Source organism: Pollachius pollachius (assembly GCF_949987615.1).
Source record: "Pollachius pollachius genome assembly, chromosome: 1".
Lineage (NCBI taxonomy): Eukaryota > Metazoa > Chordata > Actinopteri > Gadiformes > Gadidae > Pollachius > Pollachius pollachius.
Genome location: NC_136934.1, coordinates 51,223,995 through 51,248,335, shown reverse-complemented (window position 1 = coordinate 51,248,335; position 24,341 = coordinate 51,223,995). Strand labels below are relative to the sequence as shown.

Here is a 24,341-nt window from a genome sequence, read left to right as displayed (position 1 = left end):
AATAAGTGCACAGTAAAATCAATATGTATCTATATATATATATATATATATATATATATATATATATATATATATATATATATATATATATGTGTGTGTATATATACAGTGGTAGGCATAAGTTTAGGCACCCATGCTAAAGTTGACTAAAGAGAGGAATAAAAAATCATATTTTGGAAATTGATCTTAATGCCTTCATTAAACAAATGATGAAAAATCCAACCTTTAAGGACACCAATTTGCTTTATGAATGACTAATGTATTGCAAATGTTCTCCCTTAAATTACAGGGTGGATAAGTATAGACACCCTTATTTTAAATTCCCATAGAGGCAGCCAGATTTTATATTTTAAAAGCCAATTATTTCATGGATCCATGATACTATGCATCCTGATTAAGTTCCCTTAGCCATTGGAATTAAAGTAGCCCCACATCATCAAATATCCTTCACTATACCTAGAGATTGGCATGGTTTTATTTCAGTTAGCTGATTAGCTGGTTTGATTTGCATTGAGAAATCATTAGGCTAACCAACAGCTGTATCCAAATGAAAATACACTGTATGCTGAGAATAAGGTAATAATTAAACTTTTATAGTTTAATAGCCTACTTGAAAGGTCTAATACAGTTCCCAAAAAGCTTGTTCTATGTCTAAATTGGGTTATGCATACCTATAATACCTTTACTTTTATACAGACGGTTCACAAAAAGACTTTTGTTCAATTCTATCTGACTTCTGCAATCTTAATAATAGTATTCGGAGCAGAGAGGACTTCGACACACATAGCAGCAGACAAAGTTCCTGCTGAGTTTCAGTGAATTCTACTTCCCCCTTCTTATATTAGCTCCACAGTGGTGAGGGTGATTATCTGCCCTCATTAACTTTATCAGTATTTAAAATGGCTTCACTTTAACACAACAACCACCGATGATAAGAACATGACAGATCTTATTCCAAGCCTGCATGACCCATAGAGTGTAAAGATATAATTGTATAAATACTGTAAGCTAACAGAAGAAGAACAGGCTCATGAAAGATTGAGGCGCCTTGCCATCAAGAAACTAAATTGAGAAGTATTATTTTGAAACATAGCCTAGTCATCAGGACCAGAACGGAGAAGAACCAGTGTTTACAAACCTCACCGTTATTCAGACAACCTTGAGTATATTCCGAATAAACAACAACATACAATAAAGAAAGAAAACTCAAATGCATTAAAGACTGAAATCATCGGAAATGATACAATCACAAATAGAAACTGAAAAGAACAAGACTCAACCAATAAGCCTGTGACAGACAACAGGCATGATGACGTCAGTGTTCCCTTATCTCTTCATCACTGGAGGAGGAAGAGGAGTCGCTGCTTGAGTTTGGTTCAGCAAACGACCTCGCTGTAGACGGTCTCATGTTCCGGTCCAGGGGCTGACCTGTCACCCAGAAGCAGACCAGCAAACCTCAGATTCCCTTCATCACTTCACTAGTAGGCTTTAAGGGACACTGAACTAGTGAACCAGTGAATCTGTTTTTGTTTTAAACATCTTAGTACGTCTACTTTGATCTCAAAATAGTATTCTATACCATTCTGTCAGTTACTCAAATAATAAATTATATTGAAAAACAGATTTAAAACCCTACGTTTTTGCGAGTCTATGCCAAACAGTTTGTTAAAAATCAACTCTACTCTGAACTCCAGTTCAGATGCTCTTGAATATCAGGGTTAAGGCGTGCGTGCGTGCGTGCGTGCGTGCGTGCGTGCGTGCGTGCGTGTGTGCGTGCGGTTGGAGCTTCTTTTGGGTCTACCAGCCTATTGGACTGTAGCAAACGTTGCTCATCTATCCAGCGTACATCTAGGTGGATACGCCCACTTGTGATGTCATAAGGGGCAGCGTCAAAACGGCATCTAACGGCTAATCACACTCACAACTGGTGGCATGTCATTAATCTTCCACTTTAAGATTAAAGTGAAAGATTTCGGTTCTGTTCCGTTTGGTGACTTATGATGATAAGTGGTAATTGCAATCTCTCCCGGTGAGCTCCACAGTGGGCTCCATTCCCTACGCCTAGTCGAACAGATTAGTAGTGCTCGAGTACCTTTTAGCGAAGACCAGCCCAGCCAGGAGGAGAAGGAACACAGCAAACAGCACCTTCAACACCACCGACACCGTCAGGCGCCAGTCAAAGTCTTTTTTTGTAAAAGAACGCATTTATGACAGATACAATTAGATTAGTTTAGATCACTTTGTTAATAACAGCAAGATTAAATTACAATGTCTAATGTGTTGGATACACTTTAATTAGATTAGATGACATAATTTCAGAAACAATTACTTTAGATTACCTATAAAATGACTTCATATTAGATACAATTAGATTCAATTAGATAATGTCAGACTATAATAGACTATATTAGATTAGATAATGTTAGACTATACTAGACTATATTCGATTAGATAATGTTAGACTACAAGATATTATATTAGAAAATGACATACTAAAATAGTCTATATTATGAGATAGTGTTAGACTATAATACACTATATAAGATTAGATAATATTAGACTAAAATACACTATACTAGATTAGATAATGTCAGACTATCATACACTATATTACATTAGATGAGGGACCACCCTCATGTGCATTAGTGAACACAGAGAGTCTCACCTTCATCTTCCACCACGACCAGACTCCAAGGCGCAGAGGTTTTCTGCCCACTGGAGTCCAGAGAGCAGGTGTAATCCCCTGTGTTGTTATTGGTCAGATTGCTGAGGTGGAGGGCGGGGCCTGTCTCTGATAGGGCGTGGCCATTTCTGTACCAGTAGACGTCCAATTGGTTGAAGGAGCAGGCTGAGGTACAGGTGAGTGTGACCTGACCGCCCTCTTTCACCACATTGTCAGTGACGGAGCTTCTGACCTTCACTAACTCTCCATCTGTTGAAGACACAGTGAGACGGACGTTCTTTACAACTGGACACCTTGCTAACACGAGCATGAGCGTCGCTAGCAATTGAAAACATTCGGGGCTAAAGCCCAGAAGTTAGAGCCCTTTTAAAAGGGGGGTTCGGGGCTTTCTCCCCCGAGAAAATTTGAAAATCGGGCTGATGAAATATGCAATTGTAACGTAGTTTGAGAAGGAAAGGAAAGACCAATCGACATGTCTGAGTCACGTTGGGGCAGGCCGACTGAGTAGAATAATGTTTACGTTAAGGATAGGAAAGTGCACCAGAAGCCAAAATGAGACATTAGAAAAGCTTGTTGCCAAATAAACACTGTCATGCGCCTACCCAATGACTTAAACCGGGTTGAATTCACTGCGGGTCTCCTGAATCTGTGCAAGCAGCACTAAACAGCAATATCGACGTGATGCGCTATGCGAATAAAATTTGCAACATTTTGCAACGAATGATTCTAAATCTGCCCATAAATGTACACGTCAGAATTTTGAGGTTTTCACTGGCTACAATATTGCATTTGTCAGTTGTCAAATTTGCTGAACAAAATGTTAAACTTCAATAATTGTTCATAGTCAACTTAAATAGTCCATTCATTTAAGCTCTCAAAAGCATAACCATATGCTTTCCCCACATCGGCGGGAAAACACGGCACACGCAAAGTACATCCATGGAATCAGCCGTTCAAAGCCAGTCTGCATGAATCGTATGACAACAGGATGGCAGGGGATGCGGACAAGGAATACACCGCAGGGGGGAACATGAGAGCCCCAGGTCGCCGCATACTAGTAGCCTGGGTGCTTAAAGCGTGGAACAAGCTGGATACGGAGCGGGTGAAAAACTCCTTAAATGAGTGTGTGTGTGTGTGTGTGTGTGTGTGTGTGTGTGTGTGTGTGTGTGTGTGTGTGTGTGTGTGTGTGTGTGTGTGTGTGTGTGTGTGTGTGTGTGTGTGTGTGTGTGTGTGTGTGTGTGTTGTGCCATCCCGCCGCTGAACCTCGGACCGGGCGGGTCCGAGGACACGCAGTAGACGGGGTTTACCGTCGCCACCCTCCAGCCGGCGACAGAGGGCACCACGTCTCTCCCCCCAATCAGCGCGATCGGGGACACCTGGCCGGAGGAAGGGAATGGACCAGGAGCCGGCATAAAAGGGGCACCAGACCGGGCGAACGAGAGAGAGTGACACGGAGGGAGTAAGCACCAGACCGGGCGAACGGCAAGTGACGTGGAGGGAGTACGCGCTAGACCGGGAGAAGGGCGAAGCGACACGGAGGGAGTCCGCACCACGCCGGCGATCTAGAGGCTCACGGAGACCCTAGCACGAGGACGCAAACTATTATTCTTGTCGAATAAACGCCGAATGCGGCTTAACCCTTGCTTTCTGTGTGATTCCTGCCGGGTACCTGACACTCGGGGAAGCGGGTTGCCACTGTGTGTGTGTGTGTGTGTGTGTGTGTGTGTGTGTGTGTGTGTGTGTGTGTGTGTGTGTGTGTGTGTGTGTGTGTGTGTGTGTGTGTGTGTGTCACTCTGTTCAAGCCTGCACGAGAGTTCAATGTTGTCATTAGCTGGGCTGTACCACTTCAGGAGGGGGCGCTCAGTTACTCCCCTCTAGACAAAATCGAATTGGTTGCGACGTTGACAGATTGTACGTGTTGCGTGTAGAGTGAGTGAGAGGTTGTGGTTGCACAGCTCAGGCTACCGGACGGCGCAGCAATTTTATGAAGGCAATATAGTTATCCCGCAGTAATCAGCCCGGCGGCCCCGAAACGTTAACGGCCCACCGGGAATACTCCCGACTCGCCCGATTACCACTCCGAGTGTGTGTGTGTGTGTGTGTGTTTGTGTGTGTGTGTGTTAGCATGCGTGCAGGCGTTATTCGACCTAGGTTACTAACATTCATACTGCTTTAAATAATGCATTTGATAGTATTTCCCATCTTTGCTGAGCAAGAGTTTTGTTCGAAAGTTCAGTGATTGAAACAAATAAAAGCCCGGGCTATTGAAGTTTTACGTATGACAACTGTCTGTCAAGTGGACCGGGTTGAATTCACTGCGGGTCTCTCTTCTTACATCCATCTTATAAAAGATATTTTATTACTGTCCTTCTCAACACTCGGATTTCACTAAAAGGCTAGCAGCACGAAACAGCAATATCGACGAGATGCGCTATGCAGGCCCGCCGACAGGGGGGGACAAACGGGTACGTTGTCCCGGGTCCTGGACTGGCCCTGGAATGGGGGGGGGCCATAACTGGACCCCCATGAAGTTGGGATTAATAATTGTATGTATACTTCAAAATGTGTTGATTTAGAGAAGAAAAGTGCTTTATTTGCATTCAATTAATGACTCCTAGATTGTTTGCCTTCATTGCTCTTGAAAAAACGGCCAATAACCCTCTATCACCCCTATGCCAAAATGGTTTGGTCTTTGGAGAAGAAAAAAGACGACATCATTCCATTAGTGGTCAGTGCGCGAGTTGATTCAACATGCACAAGTCAGGAGCCCTGAAAAAAAAAGAAAGGCGAAAAAGAGGGGAAGAAGCCGAAAGCCTGAGGGGATCTCTTTATAAATATTTCAGAAAAGACTCAGGTGATGCTGCAGGTACCAGTAAAGGCAGCTGTGCAGCACAGCCAGGTAAGACACGGCCAACTTTTTCCAGCCCCGTCGTCAAGTAACACAGGCACAGGCGGCGTGTCAAACATATTAGCGCAGCACCACATGAGCAAGTCACACGGAGATCAATATCAGACAGACAGGGGGCATTGAATAATTTGATAACCACAAAGGCTTTATTACACTGTGTTTCATACGCCTATATCTAATTGAATCTTAGAATATGCACATTACCACGCAAATAGGCCCATGTCCAAATCAAATGTTTCAGGCAGGCACGCGCTGCGCACTCCAATCAGGCTGAATTGATTTGAGAATCATTCCCCGTCAGCTGAATTACAGCCAGTGTAACGCGGCTCATGGTTTAAAATAAGCCAGTGGCATGGCAACATGTGAAATTGCCATTTAGATAGAGTTGGATGTAACGAATGGGTTATAAACGTGACGTTTTGGGGTAGCCTGTAACTTAGTTTCTGATTGCCGTTAACTTGAAACTCGCCAGATGAATGGGCTCCGCCTTGTTCCCCAAACATTCTCTGGAAGTTCAGCGGACATAAACGCGGGTCTGGCGATAAATAAAAGTACCCTTGACATGATTCCCCTTGGTCAAGTGAAAATTGGTCGATGAAATGTGCAGTTAATGAGCTCTAAGTGAATACAATAGCGTGAGTTTTATTGTGGTATGATTCTGAAAGCCATAACTTCACTCAGTCCATATCCATAGCCTATCCAATTAAAGTTGTAAATAATCCTTTTGGTTTATCCGTAATAAATGGGCTTGTCATCCCGACGTCATGTGTTTGGGAGCTGCACAAGGGAATTCTGTGGTTGTGTTTCGGCGTTTGACAATTTTGGGAACAAAAAAAAAACCTTAGATTTTTAAACTTTTGTAGTCTTTGGGATAGAGTTAGCCAACTTGATCAGTCTATTCTTTTCTGTGTTAAATCGTCAAATTAAGGGGTTTTCAATTTGTTCTTTTTTAAATGGTTCATTTTGACCCCTGTTAATTTAGATATAGCCCTTTTTATCGAAATATGTTCACCTTTATAGGAGAGGCTAGAGAGGATGAGAGAGAAGAAGAACAGGCTACTAAACAGGATGAGAGAGAGGAAGAACAGGCTACCAAAGAGGATGAGAGAGAGGAAGAACAGGCTACCAGTGAGATAGAGGAAGAAAAGGCTACCAGTGAGAGAGAAGGGGAGGAGAGTGAAGGGAGAGAGAGAGAAAGACACAGTGATTCAGGAGGAGTGGATCCATCCCCCAGAGTAGAGGAAGAGTCAGAGGTTACCAGTGAGAGACAAAGTCACAGCGAAGGAGGAGGGGCTCATTCCCCTGATTACCATGACCCTGCATTATGGCCAGCAAAAATGGAAGATGCTGACAGAGTAACCGTTGTGCGTGCAATGGCGAAAAGAATCCCATTTTCAGAGATGGCAAAAGAGTTGCCAGCAGATGCAGAAGGCAGGGCATTTCCCCACTATTTAACATATTCTTCCTCTCACAATGGACGGGAAAAAAACGATAGGGACTGGATTCTCTATAGCAGGACGAAGAAAGCCTTATTTTGCCTTCCATGTTTACTTTTCTCTCATGAAGTAGAGAAAAGGTCAACAAGTGCACTAAATTCTACAAATGGGATGCAGATTTCCAAAGTCAAATACAAAAAATTAAATGAAAGATTCCCAGAACATGAAAGAAATGTGGCACACAAACATTGCTATTGGAATTGGAAAAACCTCCAACATTCTGTCTTGCATACAGCTGGAATTGATAGTGAACAACAGAAATTGCTGGACACAGAAATTGAAAAAAACAAAGCACTACTGAAGCGACTGCTGGATGTGACCCTGTACTTGGCCTTCAGAAATATGCCACTCAGGGGCAGCTCAAACAAAATTGATGAACCAGATAATGGTAATTTCATGGGCTTAATTGAGCTATTATCGAGGTATGACGCTGTCCTAAAGGATCATGTGGAAAACATCAGACAGCAACGGCTACAGGGCAAAAGGCTGCAAGCACATTACCTCTCACCTGACAGCCAAAACGAGTTCATTGAACTTTGTGCACAACGTGTCCTGAAGGCTATTTTGAAGGAAAGGCAAGAGACCTCATTTTATTCAATTATGTGTGATGCAACCCCAGACATCTCTAATGTGGAGCAAAATGTATTGTTACTGAGGTATGTCAGTCAAACCTCCACTGAAAATGCATGGGAAATTAATGAGCGTTTCCTTCAGTTCAAAGATTTTTCCAAAAAAACAGGAGAGGAAATAGCCAACATGATGGAGGAAGCACTTGACCAGCATGGAATAGACCTAGCTGATTGTAGGGGTCAGTGCTATGACAATGGTGCAAACATGGCTGGAAAGGTGAAAGGGGTGCAAGCGCGCATACTAGATAAGAACCCCTTGGCCAGATTCTCCCCATGTGCATCTCACACCTTAAACTTGGTTGGTGTCCATGCTGCCAGAGCTTGCCCAGAAGTTGATCTTTTCTTTGGCTTTGTAAATCAGCTGTACAAACTGTGCAGTGGAAGTCCTCAACGGTGGGGAATCCTCAAAAAAGTTTTGGGATGTTGTCTTCACCTCTTATCAGACACGCGATGGAGTGCTCGGATTGAAGCTGTGCGCCCAGTGGCAAAACATTTGCCAAGCGTGATACAGGCACTTGACACACTCATTTCAACAGGAAACCTGAGCAATGACACAAAAGCTGAGGCACATGGGCTGAAAACCTACTTTCAATCCTTTAATGCTGTCTTGCTCCTCACATTTTGGACGAAGGTGCTACAATGTATCGAGGACAGGAACATTATAAGTCAGTCCTCAACAATCTCATTGGATGTCCAAGCAGCTAATATTAAAGAGTTGGAGGGGGAGATTGCATTATTGCGTTCCTCTTGCAACAATTTTTTGAAAGAGGCAACTGCTGTTGCCACTGACATGGGCATCAGTGCCAAGATTGAAGTGAAGACTCGAAAGAGGAAACGCTTTTTTGATGAACAACAGACAGAGACAGAGGTGCAAAGCCCAGAGGACCTCTTTCGGGACAAAGTGTTTAATGCTGCAATGGACAGTATAATGTCCCACTTAGAAACAAGATTTCAGTCCATGCAGCAGATCTGCAGTGAGTTCTGTGTCCTCTGGAAGTTCAGGGAGATGCCGGAGGACAGCATCAAGGAAGCCTGCAAAAATCTCACTGAAAAGTACAAGAGTGACCTGACGGAGTCCATTCAAGACCAAATCCTGCACATTAAAAAAATATACAGTGCAACATTCAAAGAAAATCTTGGATCCCTGGATCTTTTGAATGCCATATACGAAATGGGGCTTCAGAGCATTTATGGGGACCTCTGCATTTTGCTCAGGATCTTCCTGTCCATGCCTGTGACTGTGGCTGGAGGTGAGCGAGCCTTCAGCAAATTGAAGCTAATAAAAAACTACTTGCGCTCAAAGATGTCACAGGAGAGGCTCAACGGGCTGGCAATGCTTTCCATAGAGCACAAGCTTGCAAAGAAGCTGGACTTCAATGACCTCATTGATGACTTTGCCACCACAAAAGTCCGGCGCATGGCATTTCACACCTAAATAGTTGCATACAAAGTTAATGTTAAAATGTTCAAATAAATTGTTTGTTGAGTAATGAGTATTTTTTTGAATTTCCGTCATTTAAGGGTAGGGTAGGGACTGAGAAAGTAGAGGTGTGTGTCGTTTTTTTTTTTGGGGGGGGGGGGGGGGCCCATTGAGAGAATTTTGTCCCGGGCCCAGCCAAACCTGTCAGCGGCCCTGGCGCTATGCATAGAGAAGAAAGAATACCGATGTTGAATTTGCAACATTTTGCAACAAACTATTCTAAATCTGCCCATATATGGACACGTCAGAATTTTGCGGTTTTCACTGGCTACAATGTTGCATCTATGGCTGCTGGTAATGCAACCACAAAGAAGTATACTCTACGGGGATATTTTTTAGATAATGTCAGACTATAATAGACTATATAAAATTAGATTATTTTAGATTATAATATACTATATTAGATTAGATTATTTTAGACTATAATATACTATATTAGATTGCATAATGTCACACTATAATAGGCTTTAGTATATGCTAAACGTGAACCTCCTAATATGGCGCAATTTTAATAGTTCGCTATCTCGGGATTTTGGGCAATATCCCATGATTGAGATCTCAAACTCTGGATATTGTTTTCAACGCGTGTGATGGTCGTCTCGTCACGCTAATAAAAAGCAAATATGCCGCTAATAAAAACAAATAAATCCCGACAAAAAGGGTTATCTTGTTTATTTTTTGGAGTGTTCACGTGTAGTATACAACAAAACAATTATTCACCTCAGGCTCCGTGAATAGTGGGGAACAGCCACCTCAAACTTCGGTCTCGGGGGCTATTCCCCACTATTCACAGAGCCTTCGGCGAGTAAATGTTAAATATTCAATTGGATAATGTTAGACTATAATATACTTTATAAGATAATATAATGTTAGACTATAATAGGCTATATTAGATTAGATAATGTTAGACATAATAGACTTTAATAAATTAAATGATGTCGGACTATAATAGACTATATTAGATAATGTCAGACTATCATACACTATATTAGATTAGATCATGTCAGACTATAATACACTATCTTACATTAGATGAGGGACCACCCTCAGGTGCATTAGGGAACACAGAGGGGCTCACCTTCATCTTCCCCCACCAAAAGACACCAAGGCGCAGAGGTTTTCTGTCTGCTGGAGTCCAGAGAGCAGGTGTAATCCCCTGCGTCGTCATTGGTCAGATAGCTGAAGTGGAGGGCGGGGCCTGTCTCTGATAGGGCGTGGCCATTTCTGTACCAGTGGACGTCCAATTGGTGGAAGGAGCAGGCTGAGGTACAGGTGAGTGTGACCTGACCGCCCTCTTTCACCACATTGTCAGTGACGGAGCTTCTGACCTTCACATCCTCTCCATCTGTTGAAGGCACAGTGAGACAGACGTTCTTTACCACTGGACAGAATGACAGCATTTACCCTTCAGTTGCAGTGGTCATCACTGATCATTGACTATTTACCACTGTCAGTTTGCAGATACAAGGAATCATAAAATGCATTTGATCCAAAGCGTCTTCCAGGACATCCAGAAACATCTCATGAGGAGCAGGTGGGTGAGGACATCTTGCTCAAGGTTGACTACAGGAAGCTACTAATCCCTCCCCAATGGGAACCAAGTCTAGTCTCTTCCTATAGTCCTATTATAATGGGACAGTAGTAGAAGTAACACCGACCCTAGTAACAATACTAGATGTAAAACAAACCAGTACCAGAAGTAACACTTACTAGTGACGGTGACTCTGACTCCTTTCTTTCCGGTGTACCCTCTGCCGTTGGTCTCTAAGCGGAAGCGGTACGTTGCAGCGTCCTGTTTCACCGTCTTGATGATCTTCAGGGTGCAGTTCCCGATGAGGTCCCCCAGGTACAGGAACCTAATGTCAGCAGTGATGTTGCTGCTGTCGTACACGTTGGGCGTGGTGAGGTGGCAGATCTTGTGATTGGGGCACCAGACCACCCGCTCCACCCGGAGCCCTGCGGGGTGGGTGAAGCTGCAGGGGATGGTGGCGGTGGAGCCCTCCACCACGCAGAAGGAGTCAGGGTACTCCACGTGCCAGCCAGGGTCCGCCCCCAGCGGCCCTGGAGGAAGCAGACAGTCGGGGTCACAACAGGGAGCCCGGTTCTAAGGGAGGGTCTCACATGAGGTCATGCTCTCTCCAAGGTGAGCTTTTCACCGTCATGGTGAGAATGAGAGCGACCGGTTGATGGTGAAGACGCTCTGAGACGGTCAGGGTGTGACGTTGATATTGAAATGTGTTTGGTTTTATATCATATTATATATTATTTGATATTATATAATATTTGATATCATATCATAAAGCATAATAAATTATGCTATATATCGTGTCAATCATCATATAGTATCATTTTTTTTTCTTTTATGTTATGAAAGCTGTTTTGGTGAGGCCAATTAAGAAAAAAATGCATTGTCATTATCATCACTGCTATTATTATTATAATAACATATGGAACGATAAACTGATCAAAGTGTCCTTCTTTATCTGTGTCTAGTGGTAGAGTTGAGGTCCCATTAGACTCTAGAAAGAGCTCTAGGTTGAGCCAACAGGCCAGCTGGATCCAGTTTGTGTACGGACACGTTCCCGGTAGTAAACAGAAGAAGCATTACAGCTTACCAGCTAGCAGCAGGAGCACAGAGAGGGTCCATGGATTCATCTTCATCTGCTCCGTAGCTGCCTCTCTGTGTCTGGTTGTTAACGCCACTTGGACAGGGGGAGGGCTGATTGGCTGATTGTGAAAGGCTACAGTAATAGTCTTCACATGTAGCTTCCTCCTTTTAGATATTCTCTGCAATAGCCAATAACCTCCCTTCACAATGTTTAAGTACCATATATAGCTTCCCATCTCCCTCTCTCATTGACATGACATCTAATCAACAGTTCAGTTCGTATTGGCCCAGTAGAACGTCCCCATAGACCCATTATCAACGTGTTTTATAGAAGTAGTCCCTTTGCTTTGGATTGATCTACAGCTTGGTTTATATCGTAACAAAACATAATCTGAAGTAGAGTTTGACTTTCTGTTATTATATTGAGTAACCGTTATGTCTTTATTTGTTTCATCAAACTTAGAGACTAGAAGTTAGTGATGCACGATGGGCCACAATGTACGCGGCCCTCATCGGTCACAGGTGGAGTATCTCCAGTGTATATGGATTATTGATCAGCCACTTTTATTAGTCAACACGACAGTATAACGTGAACAATGACCATGTCTAAAGTACAATAACTGGCAGAATAAACTAGAACTAAATGTCTTCATGATAGTTGTATCTCAGTGACCCCCATATATTACCCCTCAACAAAGTGTGTGAATCCAAACGCTGACCTATAAACAAGATATTGTGGATGTTAGTTTACGAATGTTCTCTAAAGACAGGGAACTATGAGTGTTGGTGAGCTGCTGAGCTTATCTCACACTATCTCTCGCTCTCCGCCTTAGTTCATGGGTTGGCCAATGGGCAGAGAGGGGCGGGACTTCTGGTGATAAGGATCAACAGTGTCTCTGCTCATTTATATTTATGCGTTGTGGTTTGTGTCTTCGTTGGTTGATTTCTCTGGTTCTCAGGTTTGTTGATTCTCTGGTTCTTCTCTTTGTGTTTCCTCATTCTGTGATAGAAACAGAGTTAAGGTAGGGTGGGCAATTTGGAGCAACAAGACAGAGAGATGCTAAATATTTAAATGATCCAATCAAAATAAGACATCCCTCCCTTCAGACTACTTCCTCAAACGAAGGGACTAGCTCACTGCCTTTGGCAAAAGGTCAGACTCATTGGGCAGATTCCAGTCAAGTTGAATGAGTAGGGCCACACTCCTCCTAAAGATGGCCGCCCCACTATACCTAAAGATGGCCGACCCACTCCACCTTAAGATGGCCGACCCACTCCTCCTAAAGATGGCCGACCCACTCCTCCTAAACATGGCCGCCCCACTGTACCTAAAGGTGGCAGACTCACTCCATCTAGGTGGCTTTCACTGGGCTCTTCAAGACACAGGACACAGGGTGATGAAGTTCAAACCGGTTTATTGCGGATGTTGAAGTCCATGACACATGAAGATGGTGATCAATGCTGCCATCTACGTTATCTCCTGAGTGTGTGTGGTGACCGCTGGTTTAACCTGTGTGCATTGACCTGCCAAGGCACAACAGGTGTGCAGCCCCACCAGCCCCAGAGTCTCTCAGTCTGACTCAGGCCAGGTCAGGCTGCTGAGACCAGCCGTCAGCCACAGCCCACAGGGACGTCAATGGAATTCACACCAATATGACAAAATAATTATTCTAAAATACAATCAGCTTTAACACATTTATTAACATGAACATTTCTACTTTAATCTTTAAGCGTGCAAATATGTTTTTTCAAATTAACTTCAATGTTTCAGATCGACAAATAGCTTTTTTAGATTTGATTGGTTTTGTTTGAGCACCATTTAGCAAAGACAACCCCAGCCAGGAGGAGAAGGAGAACCGCCAACACCACGCCCTTCACCACGGCAACCTTCAGGTGGACGGACCTGTGGAATCCTGGAGAACAACACGAGGAATTCATCCATGGATGGAGCGGTCATTAGGTTAGACTGTAATAGATAATGTTAGAGTATCATAGACTATATCAGATAATTTTAGACTATACAAGACTATAATAGATAATATTAGACTATCATAGACTATTTAACAATTATTTACCGAAGTGATAGTTAGTAGTATATACTTGCTATATACTAATATAGTTTAGTATATACTACACTTGAACACTCCAAAAATAAACAAGATAACAATTTTGCAGGGATTATTATTATTTTTTTGAGTTTGAGATCTCAATCATGGGATATTGCCCAATATCCCGAGATAGCGAACCATTCAAATTGCGCTATATTAGGAGGTTCACGTGTAGCATATACTAAATTAGATTAGATAATGTTAGACTATACTAGACTATAATAGATAATATTAGACTATCAGACCATATCAGATAATGTTAGACTATCATAGACTACATCAAATAAGGTTAAACTATACTAGACTATAATAGATAATGTTAGACTTTACTAGACTATAATGATAATAGACTTTCATAGACTAGATCACATAATGTTAGACTATAATATATGATGTCAGACTATAATAGATTATAATAGATAATGTTGGACTATCATGGACTATATTACATTAGATAATGTCAGACTATACTCAACTATAATAGATAAGATAATGTTAGACTATAATAGACTATATTAGATTAGATAATGTCAGACAATAATAGTTTATATTAGATTAGATTATGTTAGACTATCATACACTATATTACATTAGATGAGGGACCACCCTCATGTGCATTAGTGAACACAGAGGGGCTCACCTTCATCTTCCACCACGACCAGACTCCAAGGCGTAGAGGTTTTCTGGCCGCTGGAGTCCAGAGAGCAGGTGTAATTCCCTGTGTTGTTATTGGTCAGACAGCTGAGGTGGAGGGCGGGGCCTGTCTCTGATAGGGCGTGGCCATTTCTGTACCAGTGGACGTCCAATCGGTGGAAGGAGCAGGCTGAGGTACAGGTGAGTGTGACCTGACCGCCCTCTTTCACCACATTGTCAGTGACGGAGCTTCTGACCTTCACAAACTCTCCATCTGTTGAAGACACAGTGAGACGGACGTTCTTTACAACTGGACACCTTGCTAACACGAGCATGAGCGTCGCTAGCAATTGAAAACATTCGGGGCTAAAGCCCAGAAGTTAGAGCCCTTTTAAAAGGGGGGTTCGGGGCTTTCTCCCCCGAGAAAATTTGAAAATCGGGCTGATGAAATATGCAATTGTAACGTAGTTTGAGAAGGAAAGGAAAGACCAATCGTCATGTCTGACTCACGTCGGGGCAGGCCTACTGAGTAGGATAATGTTTACGTTAAGGAAAAAAAAAAAAGCGTGTTGCCAAATAAACATAAATAAACTGTCATGCGCCTACCCAATGAATTAAACCGGGTTGAATTCACTGCGGGACTCCTGAATCTGTGCAAGCAGCACTAAACAGCAATATCGACGTGATGCGCTATGCATAGAGAATACAATTTGCAACATTTTGCAACAAATGATTCTAAATCTACCCATAAATGTACACGTCAGAATTTTGCGGTTTTCACTGGCTACAATATTGCATTTGTCAGTTGTCAAATTTGCTGAACAAAATGTTAAACTTCAATAATTGTTCATAGTCAACTTATATAGTCCATTCATTTAAGCTCTCAAAAGCATAACCATATGCTTTCCCCACATCGGCGGGAAAACACGGCACACGCAAAGTACATCCATGGAATCAGCCGTTCAAAGCCAGTCTGCATGAATCGTATGACAACAGGATGGCAGGGGATGCGGACAAGGAATACACCGCAGGGGGGAACATGAGAGCGCCAGGTCGCCACATACTAGTAGCCTGGGTGCTTAAATCGTGGAACATGCTGGATACGGAGCGGGTGAAAAACTCCTAAAATGTGTGTGTGTGTGTGTGTGTGTGTGTGTGTGTGTGTGTGTGTGTGTGTGTGTGTGTGTGTGTGTCACTCTGTTCAAGCCTGCACGAGAGTTCAATGTTGTCATTAGCTGTTAGGTCTTTCTGACCAATTGCAGTTCAAGGCCGACCTGGGCTGTACCACTTCAGGAGGGGGCGCTCAGTTACTCCCCTCTAGACAAAATCGAATTGGTTGCGACGTTGACAGATTGTATGTGTTGCGTGTAGAGTGTGTGAGAGGTTGTGGTTGCACAGCTCAGGCTACCGGACGGCGCTGCAATTTTATAAACGCAATATAGTTATCCCGCAATAATCAGCCCGGCGGCCCCGAAACGTTAACGGCCCACCGGGAATACTCCCGACTCGCCCGATTACCACTCCGAGTGTGTGTGTGTGTGTGTGTGTTTGTGTGTGTGTGTGTTAGCATGCGTGCAGGCGTTATTCGACCTAGGTTACTAACATTCATACTGCTTTAAATAATGCATTTGATAGTATTTCCCATCTTTGCTGAGCAAGAGTTTTGTTCGAAAGTTCAGTGATTGAAACAAATAAAAGCCCGGGCTATTGAAGTTTTACGTATGACAACTGTCTGTCAAGTGGACCGGGTTGAATTCACTGCGGGTCTCTCTTCTTACATCCATCTTATAAAAGATATTTTATTACTGTCCTTCTCAACACTCGGATTTCACTAAAAGGCTAGCAGCACGAAACAGCAATATCGACGAGATGCACTATGCAGGCCCGCCGACAGGGGGGGACAAACGGGTACGTTGTCCCGGGTCCTGGACTGGCCCTGGAATGGGGGGGGGCCATAACTGGACCCCCATGAAGTTGGGATTAATAATTGTATGTATACTTCAAAATGTGTTGATTTAGAGAAGAAAAGTGCTTTATTTGCATTCAATTAATGACTCCTAGATTGTTTGCCTTCATTGCTCTTGAAAAAACGGCCAATAACCCTCTATCACCCCTATGCCAAAATGGTTTGGTCTTTGGAGAAGAAAAAAGACGACATCATTCCATTAGTGGTCAGTGCGCGAGTTGATTCAACATGCACAAGTCAGGAGCCCTGAAAAAAAAAGAAAGGCGAAAAAGAGGGGAAGAAGCCGAAAGCCTGAGGGGATCTCTTTATAAATATTTCAGAAAAGACTCAGGTGATGCTGCAGGTACCAGTAAAGGCAGCTGTGCAGCACAGCCAGGTAAGACACGGCCAACTTTTTCCAGCCCCGTCGTCAAGTAACACAGGCACAGGCGGCGTGTCAAACATATTAGCGCAGCACCACATGAGCAAGTCACACGGAGATCAATATCAGACAGACAGGGGGCATTGAATAATTTGATAACCACAAAGGCTTTATTACACTGTGTTTCATACGCCTATATCTAATTGAATCTTAGAATATGCACATTACCACGCAAATAGGCCCATGTCCAAATCAAATGTTTCAGGCAGGCACGCGCTGCGCACTCCAATCAGGCTGAATTGATTTGAGAATCATTCCCCGTCAGCTGAATTACAGCCAGTGTAACGCGGCTCATGGTTTAAAATAAGCCAGTGGCATGGCAACATGTGAAATTGCCATTTAGATAGAGTTGGATGTAACGAATGGGTTATAAACGTGACGTTTTGGGGTAGCCTGTAACTTAGTTTCTGATTGCCGTTAACTTGAAACTCGCCAGATGAATGGGCTCCGCCTTGTTCCCCAAACATTCTCTGGAAGTTCAGCGGACATAAACGCGGGTCTGGCGATAAATAAAAGTACCCTTGACATGATTCCCCTTGGTCAAGTGAAAATTGGTCGATGAAATGTGCAGTTAATGAGCTCTAAGTGAATACAATAGCGTGAGTTTTATTGTGGTATGATTCTGAAAGCCATAACTTCACTCAGTCCATATCCATAGCCTATCCAATTAAAGTTGTAAATAATCCTTTTGGTTTATCCGTAATAAATGGGCTTGTCATCCCGACGTCATGTGTTTGGGAGCTGCACAAGGGAATTCTGTGGTTGTGTTTCGGCGTTTGACAATTTTGGGAACAAAAAAAAAACCTTAGATTTTTAAACTTTTGTAGTCTTTGGGATAGAGTTAGCCAACTTGATCAGTCTATTCTTTTCTGTGTTAAATCGTCAAATTAAGGGGTTTTCAATTTGTTCTTTTTTAAATGGTTCATTTTGACCCCTGTTAATTTAGATATAGCCCTTTTTATCGAAATATGTTCACCTTTATAGGAGAGGCTAGAGAGGATGAGAGAGAAGAAGAACAGGCTACTAAACAGGATGAGAGAGAGGAAGAACAGGCTACCAAAGAGGATGAGAGAGAGGAAGAACAGGCTACCAGTGAGATAGAGGAAGAAAAGGCTACCAGTGAGAGAGAAGGGGAGGAGAGTGAAGGGAGAGAGAGAGAAAGACACAGTGATTCAGGAGGAGTGGATCCATCCCCCAGAGTAGAGGAAGAGTCAGAGGTTACCAGTGAGAGACAAAGTCACAGCGAAGGAGGAGGGGCTCATTCCCCTGATTACCATGACCCTGCATTATGGCCAGCAAAAATGGAAGATGCTGACAGAGTAACCGTTGTGCGTGCAATGGCGAAAAGAATCCCATTTTCAGAGATGGCAAAAGAGTTGCCAGCAGATGCAGAAGGCAGGGCATTTCCCCACTATTTAACATATTCTTCCTCTCACAATGGACGGGAAAAAAACGATAGGGACTGGATTCTCTATAGCAGGACGAAGAAAGCCTTATTTTGCCTTCCATGTTTACTTTTCTCTCATGAAGTAGAGAAAAGGTCAACAAGTGCACTAAATTCTACAAATGGGATGCAGATTTCCAAAGTCAAATACAAAAAATTAAATGAAAGATTCCCAGAACATGAAAGAAATGTGGCACACAAACATTGCTATTGGAATTGGAAAAACCTCCAACATTCTGTCTTGCATACAGCTGGAATTGATAGTGAACAACAGAAATTGCTGGACACAGAAATTGAAAAAAACAAAGCACTACTGAAGCGACTGCTGGATGTGACCCTGTACTTGGCCTTCAGAAATATGCCACTCAGGGGCAGCTCAAACAAAATTGATGAACCAGATAATGGTAATTTCATGGGCTTAATTGAGCTATTATCGAGGTATGACGCTGTCCTAAAGGATCATGTGGAAAACATCAGACAGCAACGGCTACAGGGCAAAAGGCTGCAAGCACATTACCTCTCACCTGACAGCCAAAACGAGTTCATTGAACTTTGTGCACAACGTGTCCTGAAGGCTATTTTGAAGGAAAGGCAAGAGACCTCATTTTATTCAATTATGTGTGATGCAACCCCAGACATCTCTAATGTGGAGCAAAATGTATTGTTACTGAGGTATGTCAGTCAAACCTCCACTGAAAATGCATGGGAAATTAATGAGCGTTTCCTTCAGTTCAAAGATTTTTCCAAAAAAACAGGAGAGGAAATAGCCAACATGATGGAGGAAGCACTTGACCAGCATGGAATAGACCTAGCTGATTGTAGGGGTCAGTGCTATGACAATGGTGCAAACATGGCTGGAAAGGTGAAAGGGGTGCAAGCGCGCATACTAGATAAGAACCCCTTGGCCAGATTCTCCCCATGTGCATCTCACACCTTAAACTTGGTTGGTGTCCATGCTGCCAGAGCTTGCCCAGAAGTTGATCTTTTCTTTGGCTTTGTAAATCAGCTGTACAAACTGTGCAGTGGAAGTCCTCAACGGTGGGGAATCCTCAAAAAAGTTTTGGGATGTTGTCTTCACCTCTTATCAGACACGCGATGGAGTGCTCGGATTGAAGCTGTGCGCCCAGTGGCAAAACATTTGCCAAGCGTGATACAGGCACTTGACACACTCATTTCAACAGGAAACCTGAGCAATGACACAAAAGCTGAGGCACATGGGCTGAAAACCTACTTTCAATCCTTTAATGCTGTCTTGCTCCTCACATTTTGGACGAAGGTGCTACAATGTATCGAGGACAGGAACATTATAAGTCAGTCCTCAACAATCTCATTGGATGTCCAAGCAGCTAAAATTAAAGAGTTGGAGGGGGAGATTGCATTATTGCGTTCCTCTTGCAACAATTTTTTGAAAGAGGCAACTGCTGTTGCCACTGACATGGGCATCAGTGCCAAGATTGAAGTGAAGACTCGAAAGAGGAAACGCTTTTTTGATGAACAACAGACAGAGACAGAGGTGCAAAGCCCAGAGGACCTCTTTCGGGACAAAGTGTTTAATGCTGCAATGGACAGTATAATGTCCCACTTAGAAACAAGATTTCAGTCCATGCAGCAGATCTGCAGTGAGTTCTGTGTCCTCTGGAAGTTCAGGGAGATGCCGGAGGACAGCATCAAGGAAGCCTGCAAAAATCTCACTGAAAAGTACAAGAGTGACCTGACGGAGTCCATTCAAGACCAAATCCTGCACATTAAAAAAATATACAGTGCAACATTCAAAGAAAATCTTGGATCCCTGGATCTTTTGAATGCCATATACGAAATGGGGCTTCAGAGCATTTATGGGGACCTCTGCATTTTGCTCAGGATCTTCCTGTCCATGCCTGTGACTGTGGCTGGAGGTGAGCGAGCCTTCAGCAAATTGAAGCTAATAAAAAACTACTTGCGCTCAAAGATGTCACAGGAGAGGCTCAACGGGCTGGCAATGCTTTCCATAGAGCACAAGCTTGCAAAGAAGCTGGACTTCAATGACCTCATTGATGACTTTGCCACCACAAAAGTCCGGCGCATGGCATTTCACACCTAAATAGTTGCATACAAAGTTAATGTTAAAATGTTCAAATAAATTGTTTGTTGAGTAATGAGTATTTTTTTGAATTTCCGTCATTTAAGGGTAGGGTAGGGACTGAGAAAGTAGAGGTGTGTGTCGTTTTTTTTTTTGGGGGGGGGGGGGGGGCCCATTGAGAGAATTTTGTCCCGGGCCCAGCCAAACCTGTCAGCGGCCCTGGCGCTATGCATAGAGAAGAAAGAATACCGATGTTGAATTTGCAACATTTTGCAACAAACTATTCTAAATCTGCCCATATATGGACACGTCAGAATTTTGCGGTTTTCACTGGCTACAATGTTGCATCTATGGCTGCTGGTAATGCAACCACAAAGAAGTATACTCTACGGGGATATTTTTTAGATAATGTCAGACTATAATAGACTATATAAGATTAGATTATTTTAGATTATAATATACTATATTAGATTAGATTATTTTAGACTATAATATACTATATTAGATTGCATAATGTCACACTATAATAGGCTTTAGTATATGCTAAACGTGAACCTCCTAATATGGCGCAATTTTAATAGTTCGCTATCTCGGGATTTTGGGCAATATCCCATGATTGAGATCTCAAACTCTGGATATTGTTTTCAACGCGTGTGATGGTCGTCTCGTCACGCTAATAAAAAGCAAATATGCCGCTAATAAAAACAAATAAATCCCGACAAAAAGGGTTATCTTGTTTATTTTTTGGAGTGTTCACGTGTAGTATACAACAAAACAATTATTCACCTCAGGCTCCGTGAATAGTGGGGAACAGCCACCTCAAACTTCGGTCTCGGGGGCTATTCCCCACTATTCACAGAGCCTTCGGCGAGTAAATGTTAAATATTCAATTGGATAATGTTAGACTATAATATACTTTATAAGATAATATAATGTTAGACTATAATAGGCTATATTAGATTAGATAATGTTAGACATAATAGACTTTAATAAATCAAATGATGTCGGACTATAATAGACTATATTAGATAATGTCAGACTATCATACACTATATTAGATTAGATCATGTCAGACTATAATACACTATCTTACATTAGATGAGGGACCACCCTCAGGTGCATTAGGGAACACAGAGGGGCTCACCTTCATCTTCCCCCACCAAAAGACACCAAGGCGCAGAGGTTTTCTGTCTGCTGGAGTCCAGAGAGCAGGTGTAATCCCCTGCGTCGTCATTGGTCAGATAGCTGAAGTGGAGGGCGGGGCCTGTCTCTGATAGGGCGTGGCCATTTCTGTACCAGTGGACGTCCAATTGGTGGAAGGAGCAGGCTGAGGTACAGGTGAGTGTGACCTGACCGCCCTCTTTCACCACATTGTCAGTGACGGAGCTTCTGACCTTCACATCCTCTCCATCTGTTGAAGGCACAGTGAGACAGACGTTCTTTACCACTGGACAGAATGACAGCATTTACCCTTCAGTTGCAGTGGTCATCACTGATCATTGACTATTTACCACTGTCAGTTTGCAGATACAAGGAATCCTAAAATGCATTTGATCCAAAGCGTCTTCCAGGACATCCAGAAACATCTCATGAGGAGCAGGTGGGTGAGGACATCTTGGTCAAGGTTGACTACAGGAAGCTACTAATCCCTCCCCAATGGGAACCAAGTCTAGTCTCTTCCTATAGTCCTATTATAATGGGACGGTAGTAGAGGTAACACCGATTCTAGTAACAATACTAGATGTAAAACAAACTAGTACCAGAAGTAACACTTACTAGTGACGGTGACTCTGACTCCTTTCTGTCCGGTGTACTTATCGCCGTTGGTCTCGAAGCGGAAGCGGTACGTTGCAGCGTCCTGTTTCACCGTCTTGATGATCTTTAAGGTGCAGTTCCTGACGAGGTCCCCCAGGTACAGGAACCTGCTGTCGGCCCGGACGGTGCTGCTGTCGTACACGTTGGGCGTGGGGTCTTGGCAGATCTTGTGATTGGGGCACCAGACAACCCGCTCCACCCGGAGCCCTGCGGGGTGGGTGAAGCTGCAGGGGATGGTGGCGGTGGAGCCCTCCACCACGCAGAAGGAGTCAGGGTACTCCACGTGCCAGCCAGGGTCCGCCCCCAGCGGCCCTGGAGGAAGCAGACAGTCGGGGTCACAACAGGGAGCCCGGTTCTAAGGGAGGGTCTCACATGAGGTCATGCTCTCTCCAAGGTGAGCTTTTCACCGTCATGGTGAGAATGAGAGCGACTGGTTGATGGTGAAGACGCTCTGAGAAGGTCAGGGTGTGACGTTGATATTGTAATGTGTTTAGTTTTATATCATATTATATAATATTTGATATCATATTATATAATATTTGATATCATGTCATAAAGCATTGTAAATTATATTATATATCGTGTCAAACTTCAGACTACTAGATATCAAGTTTTTTTCTTTTGTTATGAAAGCTTTTTTGGTGAGGCCCATTAAGAAAACAATGCATTATCATTATCTTCACTGCTATTATTATTAGGACAACATATGGAACAATAAACTAATCAAAGTGTCATTCTTTGTCTGTGTCTAGTGGTAGAGTTGAGGTCCCATTAGTCTCTAAAAAGAGCTCTAGGTTGAGCCAATAGGCCAGCTGGATCCAGTTTGTGTACGGACACGTTCCCGGTAGTAAACAGAAGAAGCATTACAGCTTACCAGCTAGCAGCAGGAGCACAGAGAGGGTCCATGGATTCATCTTCATCTGCTCCGTAGCTGCCTCTCTGTGTCTGGTTGTTAACGCCACTTGGACAGGGGGAGGGCTGATTGGCTGATTGTGAAAGGCTACAGTAATAGTCTTCACATGTAGCTTCCTCCTTTTAGATATTCTCTGCAATAGCCAATAACCTCCCTTCACAATGCTTTAAATACCATATATAGCTTTCCATCTCCCTCTCTCATTGACATGACATACAATCAACAATGGTCTTACTATAAAAAACGACCAAATGGGACAAAATGAGCTGTAAGAATCATTTTTTAAAGTGGTTATTTATCAGAGACCCTAGATATAACATCTCAATAAAGTGTGTGCGCTCAACAGATGAGACATCACCACAAAGAGTGTGCGCTCAACAAAGGAGCTATAAACCACAGTGTGAAAGTCAGTGGATGTTCTCAGGAAGTCGTTGGGTTTTTTTGAAGTACATACACACTCATTTCAGTTTGGTTGAACAATGAGAAAGAGAGAGAGAGGTGAAGAGGAGTGAGAGAGGGAGAGAGAGAGGGAGAGAGGTGAAGAGAGTGAGAGGGAGGGTGAAGGGGAGTGAGAGAGGTGAAGGGGATTAGGTGAGAGGGAGAGAGATGAAGAGAGGTACAGAGATAGAAGACAGAGAGAGAGTTAATATTAATAGACCATAAGAGGGTGGACATTGTGCCGACACCAGTCTTCAGGAAACAGTTCAGACGCAAAGGCCGAGAGCAGGAGGTTTGACCACAGGTGTGTGTGTGTTCCAGGGATGGAAATTAACGTCCACCACACGTCATTTGCGGGTGGATTTGTATGGTGGCGTAGGAATGAGCTTAACATTGGGGGGGACACATATCGGAAACCTGACAGATCAGTTATAATTTTTAGGTGGGACAAATGCGCCTGTCTCCGATATTGGAGGGGACACGTCCCCTCCGTCCCCCCCGGTTCCTACGCCCTTGGTGGCGGGTGAATTGTGTCACTTCACCCGCCACTGTGTCGGGTAATACTTTCCAGTCAGGTCCGTTCAAATTTGCATATTTAATACATTCGTCATACGGCGCTGCACAGCTCCACAACCATTACTGTCAACATCCGGCCCCCTTCTTCTTCTACGCCTCTTTTGCTGAACTGCGACTGTCAACATCCGGGATAATATACCGGTAACCATAGAGATAATATGCCA

General features: G+C 43.3%; 2 protein-coding genes, 1 long non-coding RNA gene and 1 pseudogene across 4 annotated transcripts in view; all 4 read right to left on the bottom strand.

Moving 5' to 3' along the window:
- The window catches only part of LOC307076354, a 110,728-nt pseudogene that overhangs the window by 21,275 nt on the left and 65,112 nt on the right, over nucleotides 1-24,341 (bottom strand). The gene's annotated exons all lie outside the window — the stretch shown is intronic.
- LOC307076462 lies at nucleotides 108-14,634 on the bottom strand. Its single transcript, XR_013811902.1, has 4 exons — nucleotides 14,553-14,634; nucleotides 2,666-2,932; nucleotides 2,093-2,183; nucleotides 108-1,428 (listed from the first exon to the last, which is right to left on the bottom strand). It is a non-coding gene; the product is annotated as an uncharacterized lncRNA (long non-coding RNA).
- Nucleotides 10,252-11,918, bottom strand: LOC307084557 (myeloid cell surface antigen CD33-like; the record flags this gene model as incomplete). Its single annotated transcript, XM_079748986.1, has 3 exons — nucleotides 11,812-11,918; nucleotides 10,907-11,257; nucleotides 10,252-10,541 (listed from the first exon to the last, which is right to left on the bottom strand). The coding sequence occupies exons 1-3, from the start codon at nucleotides 11,855-11,857 to the stop codon at nucleotides 10,252-10,254; spliced, it is 687 nt and encodes a 228-aa protein (XP_079605112.1). The 5' UTR covers nucleotides 11,858-11,918.
- On the bottom strand, nucleotides 21,557-23,224 carry LOC307084529 (myeloid cell surface antigen CD33-like; the record flags this gene model as incomplete). The annotated part of the gene is made up of 3 exons (XM_079748949.1): nucleotides 23,125-23,224; nucleotides 22,212-22,562; nucleotides 21,557-21,846 (listed from the first exon to the last, which is right to left on the bottom strand). Exons 1-3 carry the CDS (start codon nucleotides 23,168-23,170, stop codon nucleotides 21,557-21,559), a joined length of 687 nt encoding a protein of 228 aa, XP_079605075.1. The 5' UTR covers nucleotides 23,171-23,224.